Raw genomic sequence first — 25,882 nt, 5'->3', positions numbered from 1 at the left:
TTGTATCTTCTTACCTCCTGTGCAATTTGTTAACTCTCCACAAATAGCCAAATGTCTGCAGACAGAACTGTGCATGCACTTGTATCCTACTCTTCCAAACAGAAAACACCATCTTATACATTGAACTAAGGAACAGCATGCCGTGCTCAGAAAAGTATGTGTAGGGTGAAAAATAATTTGTGTGCAAGAAAACATAGCAAGATTTTCCTCTCATTTAAGTTCCTCTTAAAATTAACTTAAATGAGTATTATGTGATGTGTAACTTATTTGTTCATTCTAGTGGCAGAATTAACACAAACACAGGTCAGATTTAGAGCCTTTCTGTCTTTCAAGGCTAAACACAAAGGAAAAGTTATTTTAAATTACCAACTACTACATAAAGAATAAAGAAATACATACCCAAACCTTCTGATTCAAACAGGCAGGTATCATCCACACCTACATCTCTGCACCAGGATAAGAAATTTGCTGTGTTGTCCCGTGCAAAAAAAGACCCAGAAGGAGCATTGGCTTTGCATGGAATTTTCCGAACTGGTAAGGTCTGAAAAACAGGAATTCTTTGTTTAGCTAAATGATACATGTTAGCATAATACTTGAGTATTACGACAAGTTTTACACAGATGGTTAACTCTCACCAACTTATTTCCTTGGTCATTAAAGAATTCCAAGCAAAGAAGCACGTGAAGTAAATTTAACAGCATGAAGTTCCCAGCCAAAAAGTCTTTCCAAAAGTCCACTCAATGAAGTTCAGAGCTGAACCAACATTAGCTACTTCTTAGAAGTATTAATAACTACAGGCTTTGGATTTAGTGCTTTGTCCAGTTCACTGAACTAAAAAAACCTAAAAAACTATAAAGACAGACTTTAAACTAGGAAATGAACTTTCTCACAATTAAGGGTGAATTGCATTCAGTTCTATGTTAGGAGGTAATCATAGCATAAAGGAATGGGTCTTGAGGCCCAAAGAGTACAACACTTCAGCAAGGTCACTCTCTCCTATTTAACAACACCCAGAAGTCCCCAGTGTACAACACAGAAGTGTAAATCAAATAGGTGCAAAGTCAAGGTCTATAGAGACAGGCTCTCACTGTACCAAAGTAGCTCTATTTGCGTGATCTCAATATCAGACTGGATGATACTGATACATCATCAATATCTGTACCAAAAAGAGTAACTACCACAGCAATCCTCCTGCCTGCATTGGTACATTTACTGAGACACATTAAAAAGAAGCCCTTTAGCATTTAATTCTCACTTAAGGCTTCTTTTCCTCAAATAAAAAATAGTGGCCAAGTGAGGACAGAAACAAAACATTGTTGCTGTGTAACTTTACAAATCTCTAAATCATGGAGGAATTCAAACTTTATGTTGATTTGAATGCACTGTTTTGCCAATACTGTTTTATGAAATGTTTACCTCTGTTCTGGAGTCAGTAGTTAGTCAATCAAAAGTGAGCTGTGAGGTAAAAAACTGAAAATACTAATTTTCATTCCTACCTTAAAATTTCTGGAAATGGGGAGAGGGGGAAAAAAGACACGGAGTAGGCTACCCCTTAACCACAGTTTCTAGCAACATAATAATATCAGTTTTGAGCACAGATTAGAGGGAGCAATGTAATGGCAGAATACGTCTATGTGCACAGAGCTACTCACTGTTATCTAATCAATAAGCCAAATAAACTGAAAATAGAACAACTGCAGGCATAAACACCATGGTACTTATCAATGTGACAGTGGGGACTAATGGATTGTCTTAGACACATAAATATGTCTCATAGATTTATGCATTTAAATCCTCAAGTCACCATCTAGCTTTCATTCCCCCATGATTCTTACTCTAATTACACAATTTATGTTTCCTTGTTATTATTTCTGCCCCCTTTCTATTCCTCTGGAGGGGAAAAAAAGGGGAAAAAAGTGGGGAAAATGCTCAGTTCCTCACAGATCTCTCCCTATACCCTTTCCCAGGAGATTTTAACTAGACAAATCTAATAGTCTTAAAAGTACACCCACTTCTTTTAAAAGGAGTCATACAAACTTCTGGAAGCCTGTTGAAGAAGGTCAGCTAGTCCAGGCCGCAGAGGAAAGCTGTCATAACAGGACTTCTGTTTCGTGATTTTTCATGAAAATCTTATACAAAACATTGCAGAAACCTTAAAGAAGTCCCTTCTTCAAAATTATTCCCAAGAGAAGGTTCAACCCAACCTTACCTCTTTCAGTGCAAAAGAGAAGCATGCAATGTGGGCAGGGATACAGGACTGGCAGAGAGCAGCAAGAGCTGGGCTGCTCTGCGAGGGAAGATAATTCAGGATCAAAGGGTGACCCCAGCACAGGCAGTGGCAGGCCTCACTGACAGTGGTGCAGTCCCAGAGCACCCAATAAAACATATGAGCTTTAGACAATTGCTGTGTTAGAGGAGGAAGAGCCATGTCAGGTGTAGCATGCCCAGGGAAGGCAAGTCAGAAACACCCAAAGACAAGGCTGGACTCAGGGCTTCAAACAGACACTGACTGAGGCCCTAGCCATGAAAACCAGAAAGCAGGCAGCCAGGCTAGAGATGATCTGTTCACAGCACAGCTCTGGCAAGAAAAAGGGCTGGGGTAAAAGGGAGGTTCTGGGCCATGGACAGAGAGTGCAGGTCAGGGTCCCAGGGGAGGCTGGTCACAATTATGAAGGTATTTTGATTCCCTCAAGTCTTGATAACTTATCTGTGTTTTTTAGCGTTTCAGTGGAATCAGAAACACTCAGTAGATTATAATTAACTCTGTCTTGTTGATAGGTGCAAAAAGGTGTAATTTCATAGCATTCTGTCAATCTATTTACATAAAACATCCATTATACATACATCATACTTGATCATAATCTCAGTGAATCAAATTACCAGTAGCTTTAAATTGTTTTAACAACATGAAAATCAAACAGAATGAAATTCGTTTCCCATATCATATCTGATTGGACCAGATTATCTGAAGTGATACATGGATGTTGAATCAACTGAGTTAATAGTCAGCATAAGGGGACCAAATAAACTATATCTGACACTACTATACTCTTTGCAATTTTTGATTTATTATGTCAAATTAAAAGCACAAATTCTGGATGATCTATTATGGATGAACAGCACTGTGACAGAAACAAGATGCTAAGAAGTCAGCTCCAGTATTCCTGGCATTTGCAGACTTGTGCACAAAAACTCCAGTGAGAATGGAAAGGAGATATGGATACAGTTACTTCATGTGTAAGAGCAGACCTGCAGTGTCAAATCAAATGTTATCTCTCAGTTCCCTCTTCAGTTCTCATCTCTGGATTTTTCCACAGTGTCCACGTGTTACTTTGCTCTCAGGCTTGCCTTTGCAGAAAACTATTGAGTCTTCTCCAAGAAAAAAAACCCACCTGTTTCTGATGCCAGGAACAGCTCAGAAGGGCTGGTGACATCATACTGGGTTTGTTTGCTTCCACACAGCTCTCCAGCTCTGGACAATTCTGTACCTTTAAACTGCTTTGTGCTGACACAACCATAATAAATAGCCAATATTCTTTCAAATCTTGCTGAGAATATTGAACACTGTTCTGGAAGTCTGTAATAAACCACTTAGATTACACTTACTGAACTACAAAAAAACCCAAAACAACAAAAAAACCACCACCAAACAAAAACCCAAACCAAACAACACACAAAAAAATTTATTGTGTGTATGACTGGTGGCTGCCATCTGGCAATCAGTGGAGATTTGGGCTCAGTGTGGGCACAACCCATCTGCTCTTCTTGGCCCTGAGCCCAGCAGCACGAGTAAGCCTCCAGCATTTGTCCTGGGGACCAAGACCTGTTGTGTGGCACAGAACCTGCAGCAGTACAAAAGCAGCTAGCAGTGAGGAGATAGCCAGGAGAACCTGCACAGCCTCTCTTTTAAGGAGCCATTGGGAAGGCATTGCAATACCTGGCAGGAATGCAGAAAACCTCTAGTGACCCTTGTGTACTAGGTCCCTGGTACTAACAACACATTAATAACTCTGGTTCCAAATATTTTGTATCTTTTGATTTATGAATATTGCAGTGACCGAATGTAGAATTTCTTTCAAGAAGTGCAATTCAGAACAGATGGTTTATGTGTCAGTAATCACCTGAAATTTCATACACATGACCATCCATAAATTACAATTCTATGTCTTGACAACTAAGACTTTTAAACACATCATTTAACCTAGCTTCACTACGAAGCTTATACGTTCATGGAACTTACAACATTCCTTTACAGTTATAAGGATTACAGTGTCTGTCAAAAGCACAATTTGGTAGTAAGAGCTACACAGCAAATAGTAAGAGTCTAGGTAAAGAATGTCATACTTAACTAGGCAAATTTGTGATGTTCTTTAATTTCAGAGTGACAGAAAAAATGTTTGAACAACAGACGTCCTAAACAGCTCAGAAGTGACCAACAGTCATATGTGAAAACAAGACATCATTGCAAACAACAACTACATAATTTAATGACTAAAAAGACCACAAAAGCTTCGAGTTGTTTTCTGGAGCAAATACTACACAGACAAATATCCATGACATCACATGATCTCACTAAAATATATTAAAGTTTCATCCCATTTCCCACAATTTTAGGCTCTTACTGAAGAGAACAGCAAAAATCCCCACCCTCTTTTCTATTCAGTAATAGCCCTGCCAGGTTTATCACACAAATCATGGGGAAATACTCATATTTTCTGATCACCTACTAAATTTTCCTACCACCTCTTAAACAGAAGTCTACTTTTTTTTTTAATATTTCCAAAACTTTCACTTTACTGCTCAAACTATAACACATGAAAGCTTTTATTCAAGAAAGGTTTCTTGCACAAATATTTTTTACTGAGTTGTATAAATGGCCTGATTATTTCAAAAGTGCTTTCTAACAGATCATTCTGAAATAATTAGGTTTCCACATGGCAAAACTGACTTTTGTTGACATAGTATAGTATAACCACAGTTGCTTTGAAGCAGCAGTGGCTGCAATTACTCCTATCAAGTATCAGGAAAACAATTCCCCAGTCACACTCCTTTTACCATCTTGTCTTGTTGACGTGCATGCATGTGGATTAATACAGGATGTGAAAGTGCTAGTGAAACATATGATTCAATCCTGGAAAAATGCTGTCAGGTTCACTTCTAAATCCAAAAGGGACTCTCTTACATTGATGTTCTGAAATCACACGGAAAAATGTATTTTTTGTACTGCTTTTTCAAAATGAGTTCATGAACACATGCAAAAATCCCCATTTATTTATAGTAGACTTAGACTTGAGTCACATTTTGAAGATTGTTCGTCATATTTCCCTCTTTGAAAGGATGATTTCAGGATATTTTGAACTGTCACTTATTCTTAAATAAGATGAAAAAAATAAGCAATTTGTCTGCTATGAAGGAGAGTTACAGTTAGCTAGGTACAGTTAGGAAAAATTTGCTTTTATCTCCTTATGACCTACATTAACCAAAATGGGAGGTGCATGGGGGAAATTATGCTATGCAGTAACTGCAGTGGTGTCTTTCTAGGCCATTTAGCGTTATGTGAGCATAAATTCATATTGAAATGTGATTATATCGGCTAGATAGAACATGTATCTATTTCAAAACTTTCTACCATTTGCTTTTTAACTTAGCTCTGTGGCCAGTACCAATCCTTTTCCCCCTTCAATTCTTTCCTCATTTTGCTCAAGTGTTCTTAACTGGTCAATGGTCAAAAGAATGTGCTAAACGCACATGCAAAAACAGAATATGGAAATACATACATAGAGTTTAAAATTAAGCTTTTCCCACTGAAAAACAAAACCAAAACCAAAAAAAACTAAGAAAAGAAATAGAACCCCTCAGACTTCCTAAAGTTGCAAAATAGAAGTTAAATCCCAAGGAAAATTTAGAATACAAAAACTCAACAAGAAAGTTTTGAAGGCTTAGGAGACACCAAAAGAGGTCAAACTTTTCCACAGACATAGAACTAAAAACAGCTTCTAGATTAACGAAAAATAACATTGAACTTACAAGAAAGAAAGCACCCCTAAGCAATTCACTTAACAAGTAGCAAAACAATGTCCTTCAGTGAAATACAGACTTTACCTTGTCAAATCATGGCATTTTAATTGAATAGGAGATTGTAATTCATGTTTACAGATCATGTGTTGACCAGATTTTTACCCTATATAATAACGGCAGAGATCATCAAAAGCCAAAAATCACTCATTATTAACTTCCTAGATTCTAAGAAAGCATTTGTGAATACTTTGGAATCCCTAACAGATTTACAATATGCCAATAAAATAATTAGCACCCTAAAGGCTTTATAGAAATATACAGACTACAACATTCAAATAAACACAGGACAAAATGAATGTTTTAACCATCTTATTAAGTTACAAAGTAGAACATATTCTCCCATGTGGTATTAGCTGTAGCTTCTTAACAGTAAACATATATAGAAAATAAATTTAATTTAACAATATAATTCAAAAAGTTAAGCATTTTTTCATGTCTTTTTTCTTCTAGGTGCTCTGTCCAAGACACAGCTTACTCATCATACAGCAAGATTGGTATTCTAAAAAAGACAGTGTTAATAGTAATGAAAAACTGGTTTCACAGAAACAATGCAGCTTTTACTTCTAGTAGTGTGGCAGAAAGCCAAGGAATATAAGAGACTATTCAATCCACAGACAGTACACTGTGCAACTGTGATACCCAGAAGTAAATATTGTCAGAAAGCAGCAAGGCAGAAGCTTCATTCACCACCTTAAGCACATTTCATTATTTGACTAATAAGCAATTTAAATGTAGTCAAGGGACATGTGCATTTCAACTCGTGGAGGTAAAACCCCAATGTCTATCAGAGCTAGAAGTTCATCTCTGAGAGGCCAACTCTGGGTAAAACACAGAGATCTACAACTAGAAATTTTGCACTCAAGAGCAAAACTCATGGAGTATCACAACAGAGACCTAAACAGATGCTATTCCTTCCTGCTCAATTTGTATAATAGAGGGTGGGATTAGGTCACTGTAGTCCAGAGACTTGGGAAGGTCTATGTCTTTTAAAACTTCTAGACATTTATGTCTGTAACATATTCATGCCTACTAACAAGTTCACTTTTATCAACAGTCTTTCAAAATCCTGAAGTAGTAACTTGCAAACTCCAGGCATGTATGCACCAAAAATTAGAAGCCATTAATTCTAATCTGTGAAAATGCTAGCAGGCCAAATGCAAATATCAATGGTGATTTGTTTTTTTCTAATGCTATAATAGCATTAAATAGAGTGACTACAAATAGAGTGCATTCAAGAGGACACTTCAATTAAATTTCTTTCAAGCGTATTAAGATTTTATCAACCGAGACAATAAGAGAGAGACACTAGGGTAAGTGAAGGCAAAGACCTCCCTACAGCACCCATGAAAACAGGGATTCGCAGAATCACAGAATAACTAGGTTGGAAGAGACCTCCAAGATCATCTAGTCCAACCCATGCCTGTTTTGGGTTGCAATACAGGATGTGACCACAAGTATCTATTCTATCACCATCTGTTAAAACCAGGTGGGGCAGTGTTCTTTATCTTTTCACAACCCATCCTTCCTCCAGGGAGTCATTTTCTGCTAATGGCCAATGGAGTCTCACTGCATGACTGATAAAATGACTTCATCCCTTTGGGAGATGCTCCAGCAAAGGGGGAGGAGCCAAGCCAGTCCTACCAAGATAAAAACTGAGATTTGCAACACCAAGGTAGACCATTTTTCCACTGGATCCCAGAGGAAAACCAGACCTTTCCACATCCCCACTGGACCTCCAGAGGGAAACTGCACCTTGTACAGGAGCACTGCTCCAACTGAGCCACATCTGTCACTGCAGGAGGATGCAGTCACCATGGAATGGGACTGCCACCAACACCCTGCCTGACAGGGTGTCAGGTTGTACTCTGACTTTGTCAGGGTTTGGAGTTTATTTCTTTGTAGTACTGTATTTCTATTTTAATTTTTGTAGTAAAAAACTGTTATTCCTATTCCCATATCTTCGAATTTCAAAATTCTAATAATTTGGAGGGAGGGGGTTTACATTCTCCATTTCAAAGAGAGGCTCCTGCCTTTCTTAGCAGACACCTGTTCTTGAAAACAGGACAATGCCCTAACACCTCAATTAGACCATGGCACGAAGTGCCACATCCAATCTTTCTTTAAATCCATCTACAGATGGTGACTCCACCACCTCCCCAGGCAAAGTATTCCAATACTTTATTATTCTTTCTGTAAAAAACTTCTTCCTGGTATCCAACCTATAGCTCCTCTGGCACAGCTTAAGACTGTGTGCTCTCATTCTGTCAGTTGCTGCCTGGTGAAAGCGACCAACCTCCACCTGAATACAGCCACCTTTCAGGAAGTTGTAGAGTGATAAGGTCACCTCTGAGTCTCCTTTTCTCCAGGTTAAACAACTCCCAGCTCCATCAGCCATTCCTCATAGGACTTATGTTCCAAGCCCCTCACCAGCCTTGTTGCCCTCCTCAGGACGTGCTCAAGCATCTCAAAGTCCTTCCTAAACTGAGGGGGACAGAACTGGACACAGCACTCGAGGTGTGGCCTCACCAGTGCTGAGTAGAGGGGCAGAGTGACCTCCCTGCTCCTGCTGGCCACACCATTCCTGACACAGGCCAGGATGCCATTGGCCTTCTTGGCCACCAGGGCACACTGCTGGTTCACGTTCAGTTGGCTGTATCAGCACCCCCAGGTCCCTTTCTGCCTGGGCACTGTCCAGCCACACCCTCCCCAGCCTATAACACTGCAGGGGTTATTGTGGCCAAAATGCAGGACTCGAAACTTGGAGTTATTAATGTCATCCTATTGGATTCTGCCCATCCATCCAACTGTTCCAGGTCTCTCTGCAGAGCCCTCCTACCTTCCAGCAGATCAACACATGCTCCCAGCTTAGTGTCATCTGCAAATTTACTATACCCTCATCCATGTCATCAATGAAAATATTGAACAGAACAAGCCCCAGCACAGACCCCTGAGGGACACCACTGGTGACAGATTCCCAGCTGGATGCAGCACCGTTCACCACCACTCTCTGGGCCCGGCCACCCAGCCAGTTCTTAACCCAGCAAAGAGTGCTCCTATCCAAGCCATGGGCTACCAGCTTTTCCAGGAGTTTGCTGTGGGAGACAGTGCCAAAGGCTTTGCTGAAGTCCAGGTACACAACATCCACAGCCTTTCCTGCATTTGCCAGGTGGGTCACCTTGTCTTAAAAGGAGATCAGGTTGGTCAAACATGACCTACCCCACCGAAACCCGTGCTGGCTGGGTCTGATACTCTGGCCATCCTGTAAGTGCTGTGTGATGGCGCTCAGTATAAACTGTTTTATAACCTTACCAGGTACTGAGGTCAGGCTAACTGACTTCAGCCTACCTTCAGGAACTCATTCACTTCCAATACACAGTCTGTGTTTTTTCCTTAAATCTCTGGGTTTCAGAATAAACATTTAGATGGGGAATTTTTAAATTGGCATTTTATAACAGGTTTCTTCAATAATTGCTTAGAACAGAATGGGGTATTTCTCACAGTTGCTCTTTCAGAGAGGAATTACACTTTATCCTTGGTAGATTATCCTGAGCTTTTCCCCAACACAACCTCAGAACTCAGAGCTGAATTAGCAAAGAGTGAGTTGAAGAAGACAAAAGAATCCTAGTTTCTGAATTTCCCTAATTTTTATTACAATTGAATGAGAAAAAAAATTAGGGGGAGGCAATTAACAGGAGAATTGCAATTTTTTTGTGGCATTGTCACACAGTATGATTTGTGAATAAACATGCCAATTATCAGCAACAATTCCATGAGATATTAAAGTATTTCCATGAGATACTGGTGAAATCTGGGTGGATTTTCATGGGACGTATTTTGAAAAGCATTTTATTAACCCCACAATTATTTTTTATCAAACCTCACATTCTTAAAGGGGACATGATTATCAAAATAAAGTGTAAAAAATACTAAATTTTCGCAAAAGCAACTAATTCTAGACACAGCAATTTCAAAATCACCTTACCCCCTAATTATTCCAGAAAAAGTGAAGCTAAGGACAATGCTTAAAAAAATTCTAACTTAAGACTTGAAGGAACTAAGTAACTGCAGATGAGGAGAAGGCAGAACTGCTTAACGTCTTCTTTGCCTCAGTGTTTAGTGTGAAGATAGTTTGTCCTCAGGACAGCTGTCCTCCTGGGTTGGAAGATGGTGTCAGGGAGCATGGATTTGGGAGGAGGCAGTCAGAGAACTGCTGAGCTGCTTGGATGTTTATAAATCTATGGGACCAAATGCGATCCATCCTAGGCTGATGAGGGAGCTGCCAGATGAGCTTGCGAAGCCGCTCTTCATCATTTACCAATAGTCCTGGCTCACTGGTGAGTTGTAGATGACTGGAAGCTCGTCAATGTGACACTCATTGATGAAAAGGGTAGGAAGGAGGATCCTGGTAATTATAGACCAGTTAGCCTGACCTCAGTACCTGGTAAGGTTATAGAGCAGTTTATATTGACAGGATGGTCAAGACCCAGCCAACATTCATTTAGATAGGGTAGGTCATGTTTGACCAACCTGATCTCCTTTTAAGACAAGGTGACCTGCCTGGTAGATGCAGGAAAGGCTGTGGACATTGTCTATTTGAACTTCAGCAAGGCCTTTGACACTGTCTCCCACAGAATACTCCAGAAAAAGCTGGTAGCCCATGGCTTGGACAGGAGCACTCTTTGCTGGGTTAAGAACTGGATGGATGGCCAGGCCCAGAGAGTGGTGGTGAATGGTGCTGCATCCAGCTGGGAATCTGTCACCAGTGGTGTCCCTCAGGGGTCAGTGCTGGGGCCTGTTCTGTTCAATAATTTCATTGATGACCTAGACGAGGGCATAGAGTCCTTCATTAATAAATTTGTAGATGACACTAAGCTGGGAGCATGTGTTGATCTGCTGGAAGGCAGGAGGGCTCTGCAAAGAGACCCGGAATGGTTGGATGGATGGATGGATGGATGGAATCCAATAGGATGACATTAATAACTCCAGGTGCCAAGTCCTGCATTTTGGCCACAATAACCCCCTGCAGTGTTATAGGCTGGGGATGGTGTGGCTGGACAGCGCCCAGGTGGAAAGGGACCTGGGGATGCTGATACAACCAACTGAGCATGAGCCAGCAGTGTGCCCTGGTGGCCAAGAAGGCCAATGGCACATGGCCTGTATCAGGCAAAGTGTTGCTAGCAGGAGCAGGGAGGTCATTGTTCCCCTGTACTTGGCACTGGTGAGGTCAGACCTTGAGTGCTGTGTCCAGTTCTGGGCTCTCAGTTTAGGAAGGATGTTGAGATGCTTGAGCTCGTCTAGAGGAGAGCAATAAGGCTGGTGAGGGGCTTGGAACTCAAGCCCTGTGAGGAATGGCTGATGGAGCTGGGAGTTGTTTAGACTGGAGAAAAGGAGACTCAGGGGTGACGTCATCACTCTCTACAGTTCCCTGAAAGGTGGCTGTGGTCAGCTGGGGGTTGGTCTCTTTCACCAGGCAGCAACCGACAGAATGAGAGCACACAGTCTTAAGCTGCGCCAGGGGAGCTATAGGTTGGATACTAGGAAGAAGTTTTTTACAGAAAGAATAATAAAGTATTGGAATGCTTTGCCTGGGGAGGTGGTGGAGTCACCATCTGTAGATGGATTTAAAAAAAGATTGGATGTGGCACTTCATGCCATGGTCTAATTGAGATGTTAGGGCATGGGTTGGACTTGATGATCTTAGAGGTCTCTTCCAACCTAGTTATACTTTGATGCTGTGATACAGGTCCTAAAATTTCATATAGAAAAGTGGTTCCCTAATTTCACTCATAGTGTGGTCAAATAACATATTAGTTTCATTTATGGAATTATAGTAAATAGCCTTTCACTGTCAGTCTAAATAACAAATGTAAGAAGCTATTCAAAAAGCTATTTAAAAAATAATGATGAGTATACAACTGTATTACCATTATACCTCCTCTTCCACCTGGTTTTCTCCCAGTGATCAACCTCACATTTTGTGGCCTTCTGAAGTACAAGGTAAGGTGAGAGTTTTCCAAACCTTTCTGTAAGATTAGCTCCAAACAGTGCTTTGCCTCCCATGAGACAATTGCCAAAGAAGACTGAAGTAACTAAACATCTAAAGAAGTACAGAACTTTTTGAGATGCTTTATCTGTTTGCTTTTTGAGTTTCCAGATGTTTAACAGAGAAAATTTTTATGCAGATGCTGAAAACATTCAGGAAGAATTTAGCATGTACCTCACTGAAGGTAAATCTGATGCTCCAAAGTTCTGGATGTTAATTTTTAAGAAAAAATTGTATCTTTGTCTTTGTGATAAAGAATGTGAATTTCTGTACATTTTCCAATTAAAAACCACACAGAAATTTCTAGAACACAGGGAATTATAAACAGGTGCAGAACTTTAAAACTTTCATGATTTGAAAAACATGGTGGAGTGTTTATCTATACAGCCAAATTTCTAAATCAGCCTGAAATCAGCCTCAAGTTAAGAGCAAAGCTCTACTGCATACTTGACACATTTGGAACTGATTTTTATAAACAAGCACAAATTGGAACATATATTTAAATAAACAAACATAATTATACCTATAAATTTATGTCTATGCCTCAAAGAGACTTTTGTTTTCTCCTTCTGCATTGCAATCATCCCTTATGTTCACCAGTCTCATTGTTTCAGAAATTCTGGCTTATATTTAAATTCAAGACTCACTTTTGGTAATAGCATCTAAATCTGTAGCTCCTCCTTATTCATTACTCCCAAAGAACTACTACAAATAACTTAGACCTAAGAATTGCACAGTATGCTGAAGACAGTTGGTCTAAATTATATTGTTTTTTTCAAGTTATAAGGTAATTTCCATGCAAGTCTCTGTTACATTTCTGTTCCAGTCTATTCCTGGTAGTCTAAATAAAAAGCCAAATAGGAAGATCTGTTACAAAGATGTCTATAGTTTGTTTCAAGTACTTAACAAAATAAGTAATAGGAATGATCAGGTCCTCATGACCTGATTTGCAGTCTGAATCATTATGTTTTCCAAAGTTGGAGCAACCAAGTAGTTAAATATTTAAATCTGCCCTGACTTGTGATGCAAATTCTGGTTATTTCTGCAATGTTAAACAGGAGCAGAGAGAGTTGGAGAATCCCTGCCTCGGGTTCACTGAAAAGAGCAAGGTCAGTTCACACACATGGTGCTTCAGCGGAACAAGGGAACAAACCACGCCTTCCCAAGGACAAGAAGTATCAATAAGAAGAACAATCCAGAGACACATGGTGTCTTGGTGCTCCCTCCAGGACTGCACACTCTGCTTACAACACAGTGCATAGCTTAAAGTGCATTTAAGACCTTTTTAACCAGTTCTTCAATGCATTCACCTGGAACATGCCAAGCAGACAAACGCATAATATTCTATAATTGTTCAGAAATCTGCTTTCATAGTCTAATGCAACAGCACTCTATCCTACCATGCAATCCTGCAAGCATAAACTTCAGTTGTAGGAGTGTTTGTTGAGACATAGAAGGTTTTTGTATGTTACCTGTTGCAGACAAATCCAACGGTATATGCAAGAAACCTGGTAGCAACCCAAGTGAATGAGCAAGCTATTGACATGTCTGAGAAACATACAAAGAGTTCTCTAACAAGCAGCTTTACAGTCGTATGGAAATTATTCCTTCTAGATGAATTAGCCCTTGTGAATTTTTTTGCAAGATCATTCTTCTCCTCTCACATCCACATCAGTCTTCCACCAGAAAGAGTAATACACAAAAAGACAATGCTGTAGTTTTTTTATCCTTCCAAGTAACCAAGAGCCATATCTATAACATGTATGATTAGAAATAGGCTCCATAAGCTTTTATTGTAAAAGAAAAGTAAAGAAAGTACAAGTGTGTAGAGAAGCAAATTTCTGCTCCAGACCACAAAGGATCTGTTCATAGCTTAACAACTCATGCAGCCTCAATCATGAAATTCTCAACTGGAGAGGTAGATTTATAACTTACAGAGGACACCTGAACATGGCTTCAATGCAGTTGACATCTCTTTACACTAGGCAGATGGGTTCAAGGCACCAAGTTTGCAGAATACCATACATTCATCCCATCTATAGGACACAGATAATCCTGAGAAACTGAAGCCTACAGTATAATTAAAACCACCATGTTGATTAAATCAGACTTACAGCTTGGCCATGTGGGGCCTATGAGCACGATCCAGATTCCAGATCTAATTCTGAATAATTGGTACAGATTCTTTTAATTGTAACTCTTAAAATGCATAACATGACTCTCAAAGACAATTCAACTTCAACCTGCTTCATGAGGACATTGTTTTAAATGGAGTGTTCGTAAATATATCAGCAGCTTCAAGGATGGTGGGCAGACTGTGCCCTGCCAACAAAAATGGTAACAACAATTAACACAATTTATTTATGTTTATTTAAAAATCTTTATTAATAATTTTTCTAAACTAAGCCAAATCAAATCAAACATGGGCTCTGTGCATATCGCACATGTCTTGATGTCCTGGATTTGTTTGTACAGCTGTGAAATTCTCAAATTAAATATCTGTCAGGAAAGGTAAAATACTGACAGGAGACCATGGAGAAGAAATGCAACTCAATGGGAGAAAATTACAAAATGGCATCGTGCAACACTAATTACTTTTATGGAATAAGTGCTGCTATAGCAATAAATCTGTAGTTTCAAGACAATAATCCATTGGCAGCAGCACAGGTAGTTTCAACAATTTACTACCATACAAATATTGAACATTTATTAAAATTGATACCAGTCATCTCCTTGTCATTTTGTAAATGTACGTTATAAGATTTATGACTCAAAAATTCTCCAGAAAGAAGAAAAAATTACTTCTTAGAAAATATAATATATAGTCACACTACCCTCCCTGTTTAAAAAATCCATTTTCATCTAAAACTCAAAAATTTTCTGTTTTTAGCAAAGGATCAGATACAACATCAATGCCTTCAGAACAATCAGGTTTTGAAGCGTGGTTTAGCTGCTTAGCAATAAAGAACATTGTCTTCTGGGACTTGCTAAAGATTCCTAGAATCTAACATCTTCTGAAATGAAAAAAATTTAAATGCTTTCTATTTAGAAACTGAAATGCTTTTCATATCTTATTACTGAATGATTAACCAATCAAACAGCAAAGTAGCTAGAGTCATGGCAGACACAGAGTGCCTATTATGATATCCAAAGGCACTTATTATGGCATTAAGGTCACAACAGCAACATGCAGAGACTGCATAAAGGGCACCAGAGGCTGCCAAACTCCTGTACTCTAGATTCCACATCATTCTCCTAAAAAACAAATACCAAAGCAGAGTGTGGCCCAGGTGGCATTTTTAGATGCAGGGATTCAGTCCTAAAAAGGCTTTATGCAGAAACAAAAACCACAAATATAATTTAAAATAATTTCTTTGAAGTTTGACTCTAGTGATAGATTTCCCTTTGTCCACTGGCACAGCCAGAAGCTTATTCATTCCCAAGAAACAGTAACGCACAGAACATGAGTGACTCTTACGTTTTCTCAAGTTCTAATAATTTTCAGCTATGAGGACTTCCTCATCTGTGAGGAAGGATGTATTCAGCCTTCCAAGAGATCTCTCTTGCAGTACCTTGTTCAGTATTTACTTGAACCCAGGTCAATTTAAACACTCCTTGATTAGAATTTTTCAGCTTGTTTGTAAAACAAGGCCTCCCTTTCTCTTGTTTGGCTTCCACCAGCTGCATTCAATATCCCTTGGTTTTTGTATAGAAACTGACCATTCATCACATCATTCCTGATTTTGCAAGTTCCATCATACATCCCTCTTTCCACACTCAAGCATCATAACCTATCCAGTCACTCATGAAAAGACACTCCATTATCTCCTTCATGCATAAAAAGTTATGCATTTTTGGCCTGCCTCTGACTTTAAAGGAAAGAATACTACTTTTGCATCACACACAATTTAATGTCCTTTTCAGTCTCTTAAAACTCTATTCCCAAGTCACATTACCAGTAGTTTCCTATGTATTTTGAAAATTTCACCGGTATCCACAAGTGTTTCCACACGACACAAAAAGAAGTGTTGATATCAACATGACAATCTTCCTTCCAGATCTGGAAAACACAGTATTTTGGGAACTTTTTGACCTCTGTTTTCTCAATTTACTCCACACTCAAAATAGCTGATGGTCACCTAGGGGGTTCCTGAAATCTGAAGTTCAATGCTCACTAATAAGAAAGGGAATGATACAGTTTAGTTAACAAACCAACTGCAAAACTGACATTGACTTGAAACTTATTGTACAAGTTATTAAATCAGCAAGGATTAGGATTTAACCTTTGCTATTTTGTAGAGTATTGCAATATGAATTTAGGGAATCATGGTAAAAAACCTGATGAGTCAGTGCATGCAATATTAGTTTTTAATGCCTTCTTTAATCTGTTGCTATAGTTGCTAAACGGGGCACACAGCCCCAAAGAGCTGCACGATGACTTTGTGATTAGTAGCACATCTCAATCACAGCAGAATATATCATCTTTCTTTAAGACAAAACTAAACCCATGGATCCACAGGAACAAGTTCACATACAAGGAAAAGCTTTGCTTACGAAAACAGACCAGATCTTCAAGCTTGTGGAAGGCCTTAGTAAGGTTACACACACTCCCTCCATTAACCATATCTTTATCCTGTCTTCCTCACTCAGATGCAAGCTGGCATAGCAAGCAATCCTTCTGATCCTTCTGGCTCATTTTATATCAGCTGCTTCTACCTAAAACAATTAGAAGTTACATATATGGATAGAAAAGTTTATCTATTTTGATAGATAATAGGCTGAACTCAATAAAAATCAGTGGCTTCTCCCAGCTGCCAATGAAGTCATCAGGGCATCTCAGTGAAAGAATGTGTTTGTTTTCCTGTGCAGAGCAAGAGCCAAATGGCTTCAAAATTCCACATATATTATTAATGAAATATATTAAAAAATTTTCAGGGGAAGATGGTAGAATTCTTTCTATGCTAAATTTTATACAGTTATCGCCTCAAAAATGTTCTTGGTATCCCAAAGTCAGATTTTTCACCATGAAGACTAATCCTATTGCCCAAGAGTGCTACACAGGGAATTAAAATCTGAAAGGATGAATAGTTCCCTAATAATATACAGTGATACAAATCTATTTTGCCACTACTTTGAATTCTTACTGTACTAAGTACGAAATAACATACATTGAGAAAATACCAGTGAGGTAGATTTTTTCCCTTTAAACGTATTGTCAGTTGTGCCAGCCTGACAAATAAAGACCAACAAATCTAAATAATGACCACATATGGGACTCCAAATGTCTAATTTGCTTCTAATGTAACTTAGAACACAAAAAACAGTACAAATAACCCTTCCTTCTGCCTACCTAGTTCCTAGGCTCAATCAAAAAGACTGCCCTGTTTTCTCACTTGAAAACTACCATGACACTTAGGTGAAGACAAGCAAGACAATATTATAAAGAGGAACTCCAAAGTCACCCAATACTTTTACTAAAGAAGACCTGATTGCAATTTGAACTAGGAAACATGACAATTTCATCTACAACAACAATTATGAACTTGGAACCAAGAAAAACAACTTACACAGGTGTAACTGACAGGTGGTCTGAGAAGTGACAATCTTCTGATAAAATTTATACCATGCCCTAATTTCTGCTACAGACAAATTATGAAACATCAAGAATAGAAGATGCATTATGTGATTTCTGTTCTTGGTCTCTTTTTAACCTGCTCTTCATTTTCCTATTTTAGCTTTCAAGGAAGATGTACCTGAATGCAACTAGAAAATTAAGAACAGTTTCACATTGAATGTGTTAAATGTGACAACCATCTAATTCTACTTCTCCAAGAAATGAGCTTGTTGTGCTCTTGAATGTTTCCCAGTAAGATTGTCCCATGAGAATAGTTTAAATTAAAGCAAGGTTGTGTTCAAACAAGTGTTTAAAGTGGTCCTTCCAAAACTCCTAGGTATCTTCTAAGTTTCACATTTTCCATATCATTCCCTTAACTCTTTACTGAAACCACTTCCAGTTACAGCAACAGGGTCTTTAAACTCAAGGCACCAAAACTAACTATAGAGTTTTATTACTGGTCTCCCTAGAGCTGTTTTTGGAGGAAAAGACACCTCCCCACAGATACTTAATACTCCCCTTGAAAACAAATACAAGGATCATATTTTCGCTCTTACCTACCACATCCCACAGCTAGATATGGTTTATTCTTATGCCCCACATATTACAAATACAGTAATTTCACAACTATAAGGCGCACCCTTTTGACTAAAATTTTGATCTAAACCCAGAAGTACGCCTTACAAAATTGGGAAATTTGCCAACCCAGAAGTGCAAGACATGAGGCACGGCAGCCGCGGGAGCCGAGCCATGAGCTGAGCCGCTCCAGCCTGTGCCGGGGGCAGGCAGGAGTGCCGGGGCCCGCAGAACGGGGAGGGCGCCTGGGGCTGCGTTTAAAGGCTACACTAATCTGTGAAAAATGTTTGCAAATTGAGCACCTGCCAGTAAACCTCGCAATCGCGCGATTCTGTTACTAATTCGTTACTTTGTTGCATGCGGATCCTCACTGCAAAAAAAAAAAAAAGCGTGCCTTATAGTCCGGTGTTCCTTATATATGGACAAAGTTGGGAAATTTGCCGACACCTGGAAGTGCGCCTTATAATCTGATGCGCCTTATAGTCGTGAAATTACTGTACTTTTTTGAGTAACTGCTTTGCATAGATACTTTAATAAATACCAATTAAGCATTATTCCCCCAATTTCATATTGTAATTTTTCTACAAAGAACAATTACCTCCCCACCCATTTGCAGAATCTCCACATATGAAATCCCTTAACTGTCCAAAAAAACCCTCAGCACAAAAACGGTCGGATACATCAGATACTGATATTAAATGCTAGAGTGTTGACAAACACTTACTTTGCCAGGCTTGTTTGCATCAAAGCTGTTTTCCTTAAATTTCTCCTGCAGGGTCTCAGCTAACCGGCAAAGCAAGGCGCCATTATCCAATTTCTCCATAAAGGTTTCTGCTGTTATTTCTCTACCTGAACATCAAAAAGAAAGTTAATGTGGCAGAAAGCATGCAATGCTATGGACTGCATTTGTGTAAAAAGAGAAATCCAAAGAAATCTGGACAACATTTTGAAATAAGCTTTAATTCAAAAACTTGCATTACTTTGACTACTTTGTGAATAACCTTAATACTTCTTTACTGCTAGATATACAGCAAATTATGAAAAAAAACCCGCTTTCTTTCAGAAGGTATGTGATATTTGAAAAATAGTTCTAGTATATCCAACTCCAGATATTTCACTTTACTTATGAAGATGCAGTGTTTTAACATAATGTTTTAAAAGAGAGAGTACTGCAGGTAAATGGTTTACACCAGTGTGTATGTGTAGTTATAGCATGAATTGCTAAGAGTTTATTTTCTAACAGACATAAAAACCATGTCAAAAAGGAAAGGGTGGTATATTTTCAGAAGACTTAAATCTTGATCCTGAAAGAAGTAGACAAGAGAGACTGCAATGCTCCTATGAAAATTCTTTTTCAGAAGTAAAGTTAGGTACATAACAAAATAAAGTAAAATTTCATGTTATGTATCTACTTACCACACAGATTGAAATTTTCACTAAAAGAACAAAACTAAAATATTCTGCTTTCAAAATATTTCAATTTTTATATCACACTATATGACACAGCACTTCAGTTCCCTTCTACATCACGCCAGACAAGCTTCCATAACAGTGTAATTACATCCCTCTGGAAGAGGGGATTACGTGTTCCATGATGAGATTGCATGCTGACCCTAGATGAGAAGGGAATTATTTACCATCCTAGACTAAACTTCCAGGATCTTAACATAAATTTCAGTAAAAATATTCCAATTTCTTATTGAATGTTTCTCATTTTCACATTTTGGTTGAAAAATTTGCCTTTACTTTGAACACTATGTTGACAAGCAGTTGTATTTTTCAGCCCTTTTAACTTCCACTCATATCAAGAGAACATCAAAGAATAATTCTTATTCTTCCAATTAAGATAAAATTTTCCCCCCCCCAGTATTTTCATATGCCATTTAGGAAATAGCACTATTAACTCATTTTTCATAGATTGTTACACAGCATGCATTAGCAACAATAGTCTAATGTGCCAAAACAACAACAAAAACAAACAAAAAACACCCCAAAAAACCCAACAACAAAACCCACAACCAACCAAACAAAAAAAAAAATTTAAAAATTGAAGTGAGACTGTTTCCTCATCCCATCCAGGTCCACTCCTGCTTCCATTAAATGTCTTGAAACTGAAAATACTAATCTGTTTAGAACAGGTTCATTGCAGTTTTTTGTCAAACTAAATAGGAAAAGTAAAGCTCTCCTGTATCTTTTGGCTAAGAAGGGGAAAATAACATTTAAAAGTAACAAAAAATTAAGTATATAAATTAGTTCTGAACTTCTTGCTGACACATTGTGACCTGATACTCCATGTCACAATACTGAAGTTAGCAGAATTATAAAGCAGTATGACTTTAAAAATGTTATAGGAAAGCTGATTTCTCTAGGTCCTTGTCTGAAAACTTTGAGATACTTTAGCATCTTTTGGGCAAAACCCAAAATGTGAAGTCTTTTCAGTTTGGTAAGATAGCTTGTTGCAGTAAATCATCTTCAGATAGAGCTGACTTCTATTTTTCATTGAAGCTAAACTTGTTTTTCCTAACACACATTTACTTCAGAAATATCTTTTTAACGTGAAGTTTTTCCATTTTTCATTCCCACTTAATTCTATTTGCTATGCAGCCCACTTTATAGCTCCTGTATACATAAATGATTTCTCCAGGCAAAAGAACAGTAGTAGCACTGCAGACATGCAGAGTTAGCTTATGCTTAACTGATAATACTTTTGCCATATCTCCAGATCAAACCAAGCCAGGAATGAAACTATAATAGCCCAGACATAAGAAAACCTGAACAGCTCAGCATCTCAAAAGACTTTGCCACCGTTCTAGCCTACATATTCTCCCACTTTCCCCATCAACATTTTTATAAAATGCTCTAAAACCACTAGATAACTAAATTTTAAAAAAACCTATGCTACAGGAACTGCTTGAGTATTACTGTTTATAATACACTCCTTCTTTTCTAAAAAATTTATTTCAAATATCTTTAACAGACTAAAATTTTTTATTTTAAATTGCGACAAAATTTTTCACAAAGGCAAATAAAACCTCCCCCCACATTCTATGTATCTCTTCTGTCCTATGATTTATATACGCATAACTTCATAATAATAGAATGTTATAAAACTTATTTAAGGGGATTTTTTTACAAAGATATAGAAAAATTCAATTACCTCCTTCTGCTATTTAACAATACATTTATATTATTTTAAGTACCGAATTGCATTAGCAGTTTAGTCACTGCATATTTTTCACTAAACTGGATTATTTGAGTTCCATTTGCCTTTTGAAATCTCGAAGAATGAGTTTTGCATTGAACATCTGTCTCCAATGAAAAGTATATTAGGTGTCAGCTTTCAATTCACTGTATTTTATGGCTTCATAAGGTAGCACTTCTTTGCTAAAACAGACACGCTGACATATTTAACAGTAGAAATGCATTGATTCAAGTAAGAGTAATGTTCATAACCTGTATTTGTATGGAAAAAACATCAAACTCCATTAAAAATGTGCAACTCCCCCTATAAGTACAAGAAAGCAGTTGCAATGTTTTTATAGAATGGCAATAACATTAAGTATAATTAAAAAAACAAAGTATAAGAAGAAAATCCAGAAATACGAAAGTTTTCAGAAACCTCTCAAGTACTGCCTAACCTCTCTTTTACCACAACCACCAGTTTTAAAAGTCAAACAGCTGAACCTGAACACCTACCACTTGCAAACTGCGCACAACTGTCTGTAAGATCACCCAGTCCTGCGGGACCTAATAAAACCGGACTGGAGGTCCACGAAAAAATAACAGAAGAGAGTTCATGCCTTGGGTGTATGCCCAAAGGGTTGAATATACAGCTTTCCTTACAGGTCTCAGACAACCAGAGCCTTCAGAAGAACAGAGGGACTGAAAGACCTAAGTACCCAAATCTAGTTGACTCCTCTATTACTCTTGATGTAATTACTACAGTGCAGGACTGACTCCAGCTTCACAACTTGTTGATGGACTTATTTTAATCGTAGTAACACAAAACTAGTAGTTTATAACTAGAAATATTTCGCTCAAGTGAATCTCTCAGACATCTACAATACTGACGCAGTACTGAAACAATTGCTCCTGACCCTCTCAATTCACATGGCACCTAAACCCAAGAAAACAAAATGAGATTAAAAATAAAGAAAACCAAGGTCAATGACTATGCACATACAAAACTGTTCTTTTCTGGCAAGGTTACTCTGTTCCCTACAATAGTTGACAGTAGGAGAAATAATTTTGTGAGCATTGAGACATTATTACTTACTTGAAATGGGACATATAAAAAATTCCAAAAGACATGCTGATAAAGAAAATGATAAACCAACTCAACTAAGTAACAAACTATATCAGTGCCAGCAGAATCACTGGAGGTATCAGTACTTAGAATGTCTTGATACTCATTTGGTACTCATACATTAAAAAACTGTATTTCCTGCTAGCTCAGTCTGAAGAAACTGATGTTAAAAATACATGTTCTGTTACAGAATGCTTAGGCAACAAGGTGAGCAAGAGTACTAAGCTGACACAGATTTAATTCAGAATCAAAGACAGTTTTCTTTGCAGAAGATTTACTATTCTCCAACCTCAAACTTTACACCTCCTTCAGCAAACTTTCGAACATCTAGCTTTGTCTTCAACTTGATGCCTCTCCTAACATCCTCATCCCTGTTCCTTTCCTCCAAGCCTCCTTCACTTTTGCACCCAAACAACTTTTACATGCATCAAATAATATTCAGTGTTTACATGTCCAATTCCTCAGCGTCTTGCATTCCCTGCCCTCTCAGCTATAAGCTTCTGAAGCCCTCTTCGTGTTAAGAAGAGGTCTCAGGACTGAAACCTTGGAGCACAGCATACACCTGAGGTGTAGTCAGTCCCACATGCTAAATGAAGCCAGATGGAATAAAAAGACAATATAACCCTCTGCAGCTTGTAGATAAACTCAGGGAATGGGGAAAAAGATTAAAGGTCCACAAAACTGCCAAAGAGGAAACAGGGAAACCATCTCTCTGTAGCTGTCCTAAACTACAGGCTGGTGAGGAGGTCCACTCATCCTCAGGTCTGCCATTTCCCTTCTGCAGACACACAAAAAAACCATGACAATACTAGAGAGTAAATCAGACATGCAAACCCTTCAAATTGCCATTTTGCCTCTGCTAGAAGAGTTCTGTGGCCCAAGTGTGCTAATTCCCATATGCAGCTTGCTCAGGGTGGAATAGAACTTTGCAGTACCCACAAGAACATTGTACTAATGTAAAGTATATACAAAATTTGGAGTTTGTCAGCAGAGAAAGCATTCCCAAATGCTTCATTGGTTCTATACCTAAATAAGGCTCAGTTCATTATGATTTGCAAGTCAACTAGGTTAACACATCTTGTCACTGCCACTCTTGGTTGAGAGATCTAAACTCAACAGAGAGAAGCAAGGACATGAAACAACATCTATGGCTATAATCTTCCTTTCCAGCAGACAAACCACAACACTGACATGTCCCACTTTGAAAATGCTCTGATGTACAATATTGTATGAGTTAATCCTGTCTGACACATGAATTTCATCTGCAATGTCCTTTTTCCATCCCCCAGAGTATAGACAGCTAAAATCTATTCAGCAATGGAGCTGTAATGACAAACTGTCCTCTCAGAAGCTCTGAGCTTCTCTGACATGGTTCCAAAAATAATTAGCAAAGTGGACACAAAAGTGCTAGTAATTATTAAACAATAACCCCCACAACAATGTTCATGCTAAATTAAATATCCAAAGTCTCAGGATTAAAAATTCTTTCAATATTATTTTCCAGCTGCACCCTGTATCTCACTTTTCTAATTTATCAATTGGGTAAGGTCAAATTCTACCTATGCCTACTTTCTGTCTGATATCACATATATCATATTAATTTCTATTATAAAGTGCAATATCCCAATAATGTTTTCCAGTTTGATTTGAACCCACATCAGGCTATGCTGCTGCAAAACCATCACCATTTACATGTCCAGTAACATTTGTCTAGGTTTGAAAGACAGGCGTCTGCTAGGGAAGGCAGGAGCCTCCCTTAGTTTGGGGAATGTAAAACCCCTCCCACCAAATTAGTGTAATTTTGAAATTAAAGGGTTCTCGGGCAAAGGTATGAGGACAGGAGTACCAGTTCTTTACTTGTATGTATAACAAGGCAAACAACAACTATGGAACAAACAGAACCAGGGATCCCATGACGGCCTTTTTGGCCAAGGTCGTAAAGGATGGAGGAGAGGCTTTGCTTCACACAGCCCTGGGGCAGTCGGTCCCTGCAGGACTCTGAGGAGCACTAAGCTGGAACTGCAGGAATGAGCAAAAAGTTCCTGGGCTGATGGATGAGATGTATCAGAACTCAGTAGTTGGAAGTGCAGGAGGTCCCAGCAGGGTAGGAGGTGCAGGGCTACAGCACAGAGAAACCCAGAGCAGCGCCGGAGGAGCGGCGGGGCTGGGGCAGCAGTGCCCAGCTCCAAGCAGGGCAGGGACAGGGGGGCTCAGGATTCTCGGAACATGAGCAGATGGGGATGGGTCCCTCTTTTAGTGAGGTAGGTGTCAATAAGGTCCCAGGTCATTGGCTGTTCTCATGAGCAGAGGCTCACCCCACAGCAGAAATTTCTTTGAGAAGATTGTGTGCCCTTGTTGAGTGCTAGTACCGATGAATGACAAAAATATAGATGATACAAAACATGAACCAAAATGGCAAAAGTTTAATGAAATGCATATTAATTTCCTTTATAAATTGAGAACTCTTGTTGCAAGAAAACTGCCATAAGGCCACTTACAATGAAACCACACAAGATACAGACAGAGCAAACGAGGATGTGGATACACTCAGTATAATCTGCTCCCTGTTACTTGCACATCCATGCATATAAAGATCTATATATCACACATCCCTTCTCTATTTAAAGTTTATCCAAATTATGCAGTAATTAAACAAAATCTGAATTCTGAGTTAATACACTCTTATGAATAATAGTTATTCTAATTCACACTATTTTGAATGTGATTTTTAACTTAATCGAATTATTAATTTTACTAACAATGTCTACACAGGAATTCAAAGCAGTCTAGCAAATCACTATAATTTCAATTCATCAGCACAAACTCTGAGAAAAGGAGAGCTTGGTGCAAGAAGGTGTGGGGGAATGCATTAAGCAAATCAACTGTACATACTGCTTAATTAAAAGAAGGTTGTGCCCATTTAGATCTGCAGTGCAGAACTTGGTGTCCATATGAAAAATCAGATATTTAATTACAGTTGGCATTTCGGAACCTCCTGCTGGTTGCTACTTTCTTGCTCAAAGAGTGACCTCATTCCTAAACTTATCACTGAGACAACACTGTTACAAACCGCAAACAAGCTTCTATTTGTTTTAGAGTGGATCACTAAAACTTCATTGTTTAAAACGTTTAAACAATATATTGAATCCTTAATGAAATGTGCAGCTTCCAATTAGAAAACCAGTCACTTGGATTACTGTCTTGTGGCAATTGGAAAGAAAAGTTTTTGAATTTTGTTCTGGTTTTGCATAGACAATTTTATATT

At 38.5% G+C, this 25,882-nt stretch overlaps 1 protein-coding gene across 4 annotated transcripts in view; it reads right to left on the bottom strand.

Annotated features, from left to right (window-relative positions):
• Positions 1 to 25,882, bottom strand: part of GAS2 (growth arrest specific 2) — an 89,450-nt gene that overhangs the window by 51,872 nt on the left and 11,696 nt on the right. For all 4 annotated transcript variants that reach the window (XM_033063300.2, XM_033063299.2, XM_033063301.2 and 1 more), the window contains exons 3-4: positions 19,036 to 19,160; positions 400 to 541 (exon numbers count right to left, since the gene is read on the bottom strand). In XM_033063300.2, the coding sequence (XP_032919191.1) occupies positions 400 to 541; positions 19,036 to 19,160 (267 nt within the window). The remainder of the gene's footprint in view (positions 1 to 399; positions 542 to 19,035; positions 19,161 to 25,882) is intronic.

Source organism: Catharus ustulatus, chromosome 6 (genome assembly GCF_009819885.2).
Source record: "Catharus ustulatus isolate bCatUst1 chromosome 6, bCatUst1.pri.v2, whole genome shotgun sequence".
NCBI lineage: Eukaryota > Metazoa > Chordata > Aves > Passeriformes > Turdidae > Catharus > Catharus ustulatus.
Note: the sequence above shows the minus strand (reverse complement) of the source record. Positions and strands in the feature narration are given on the sequence as shown.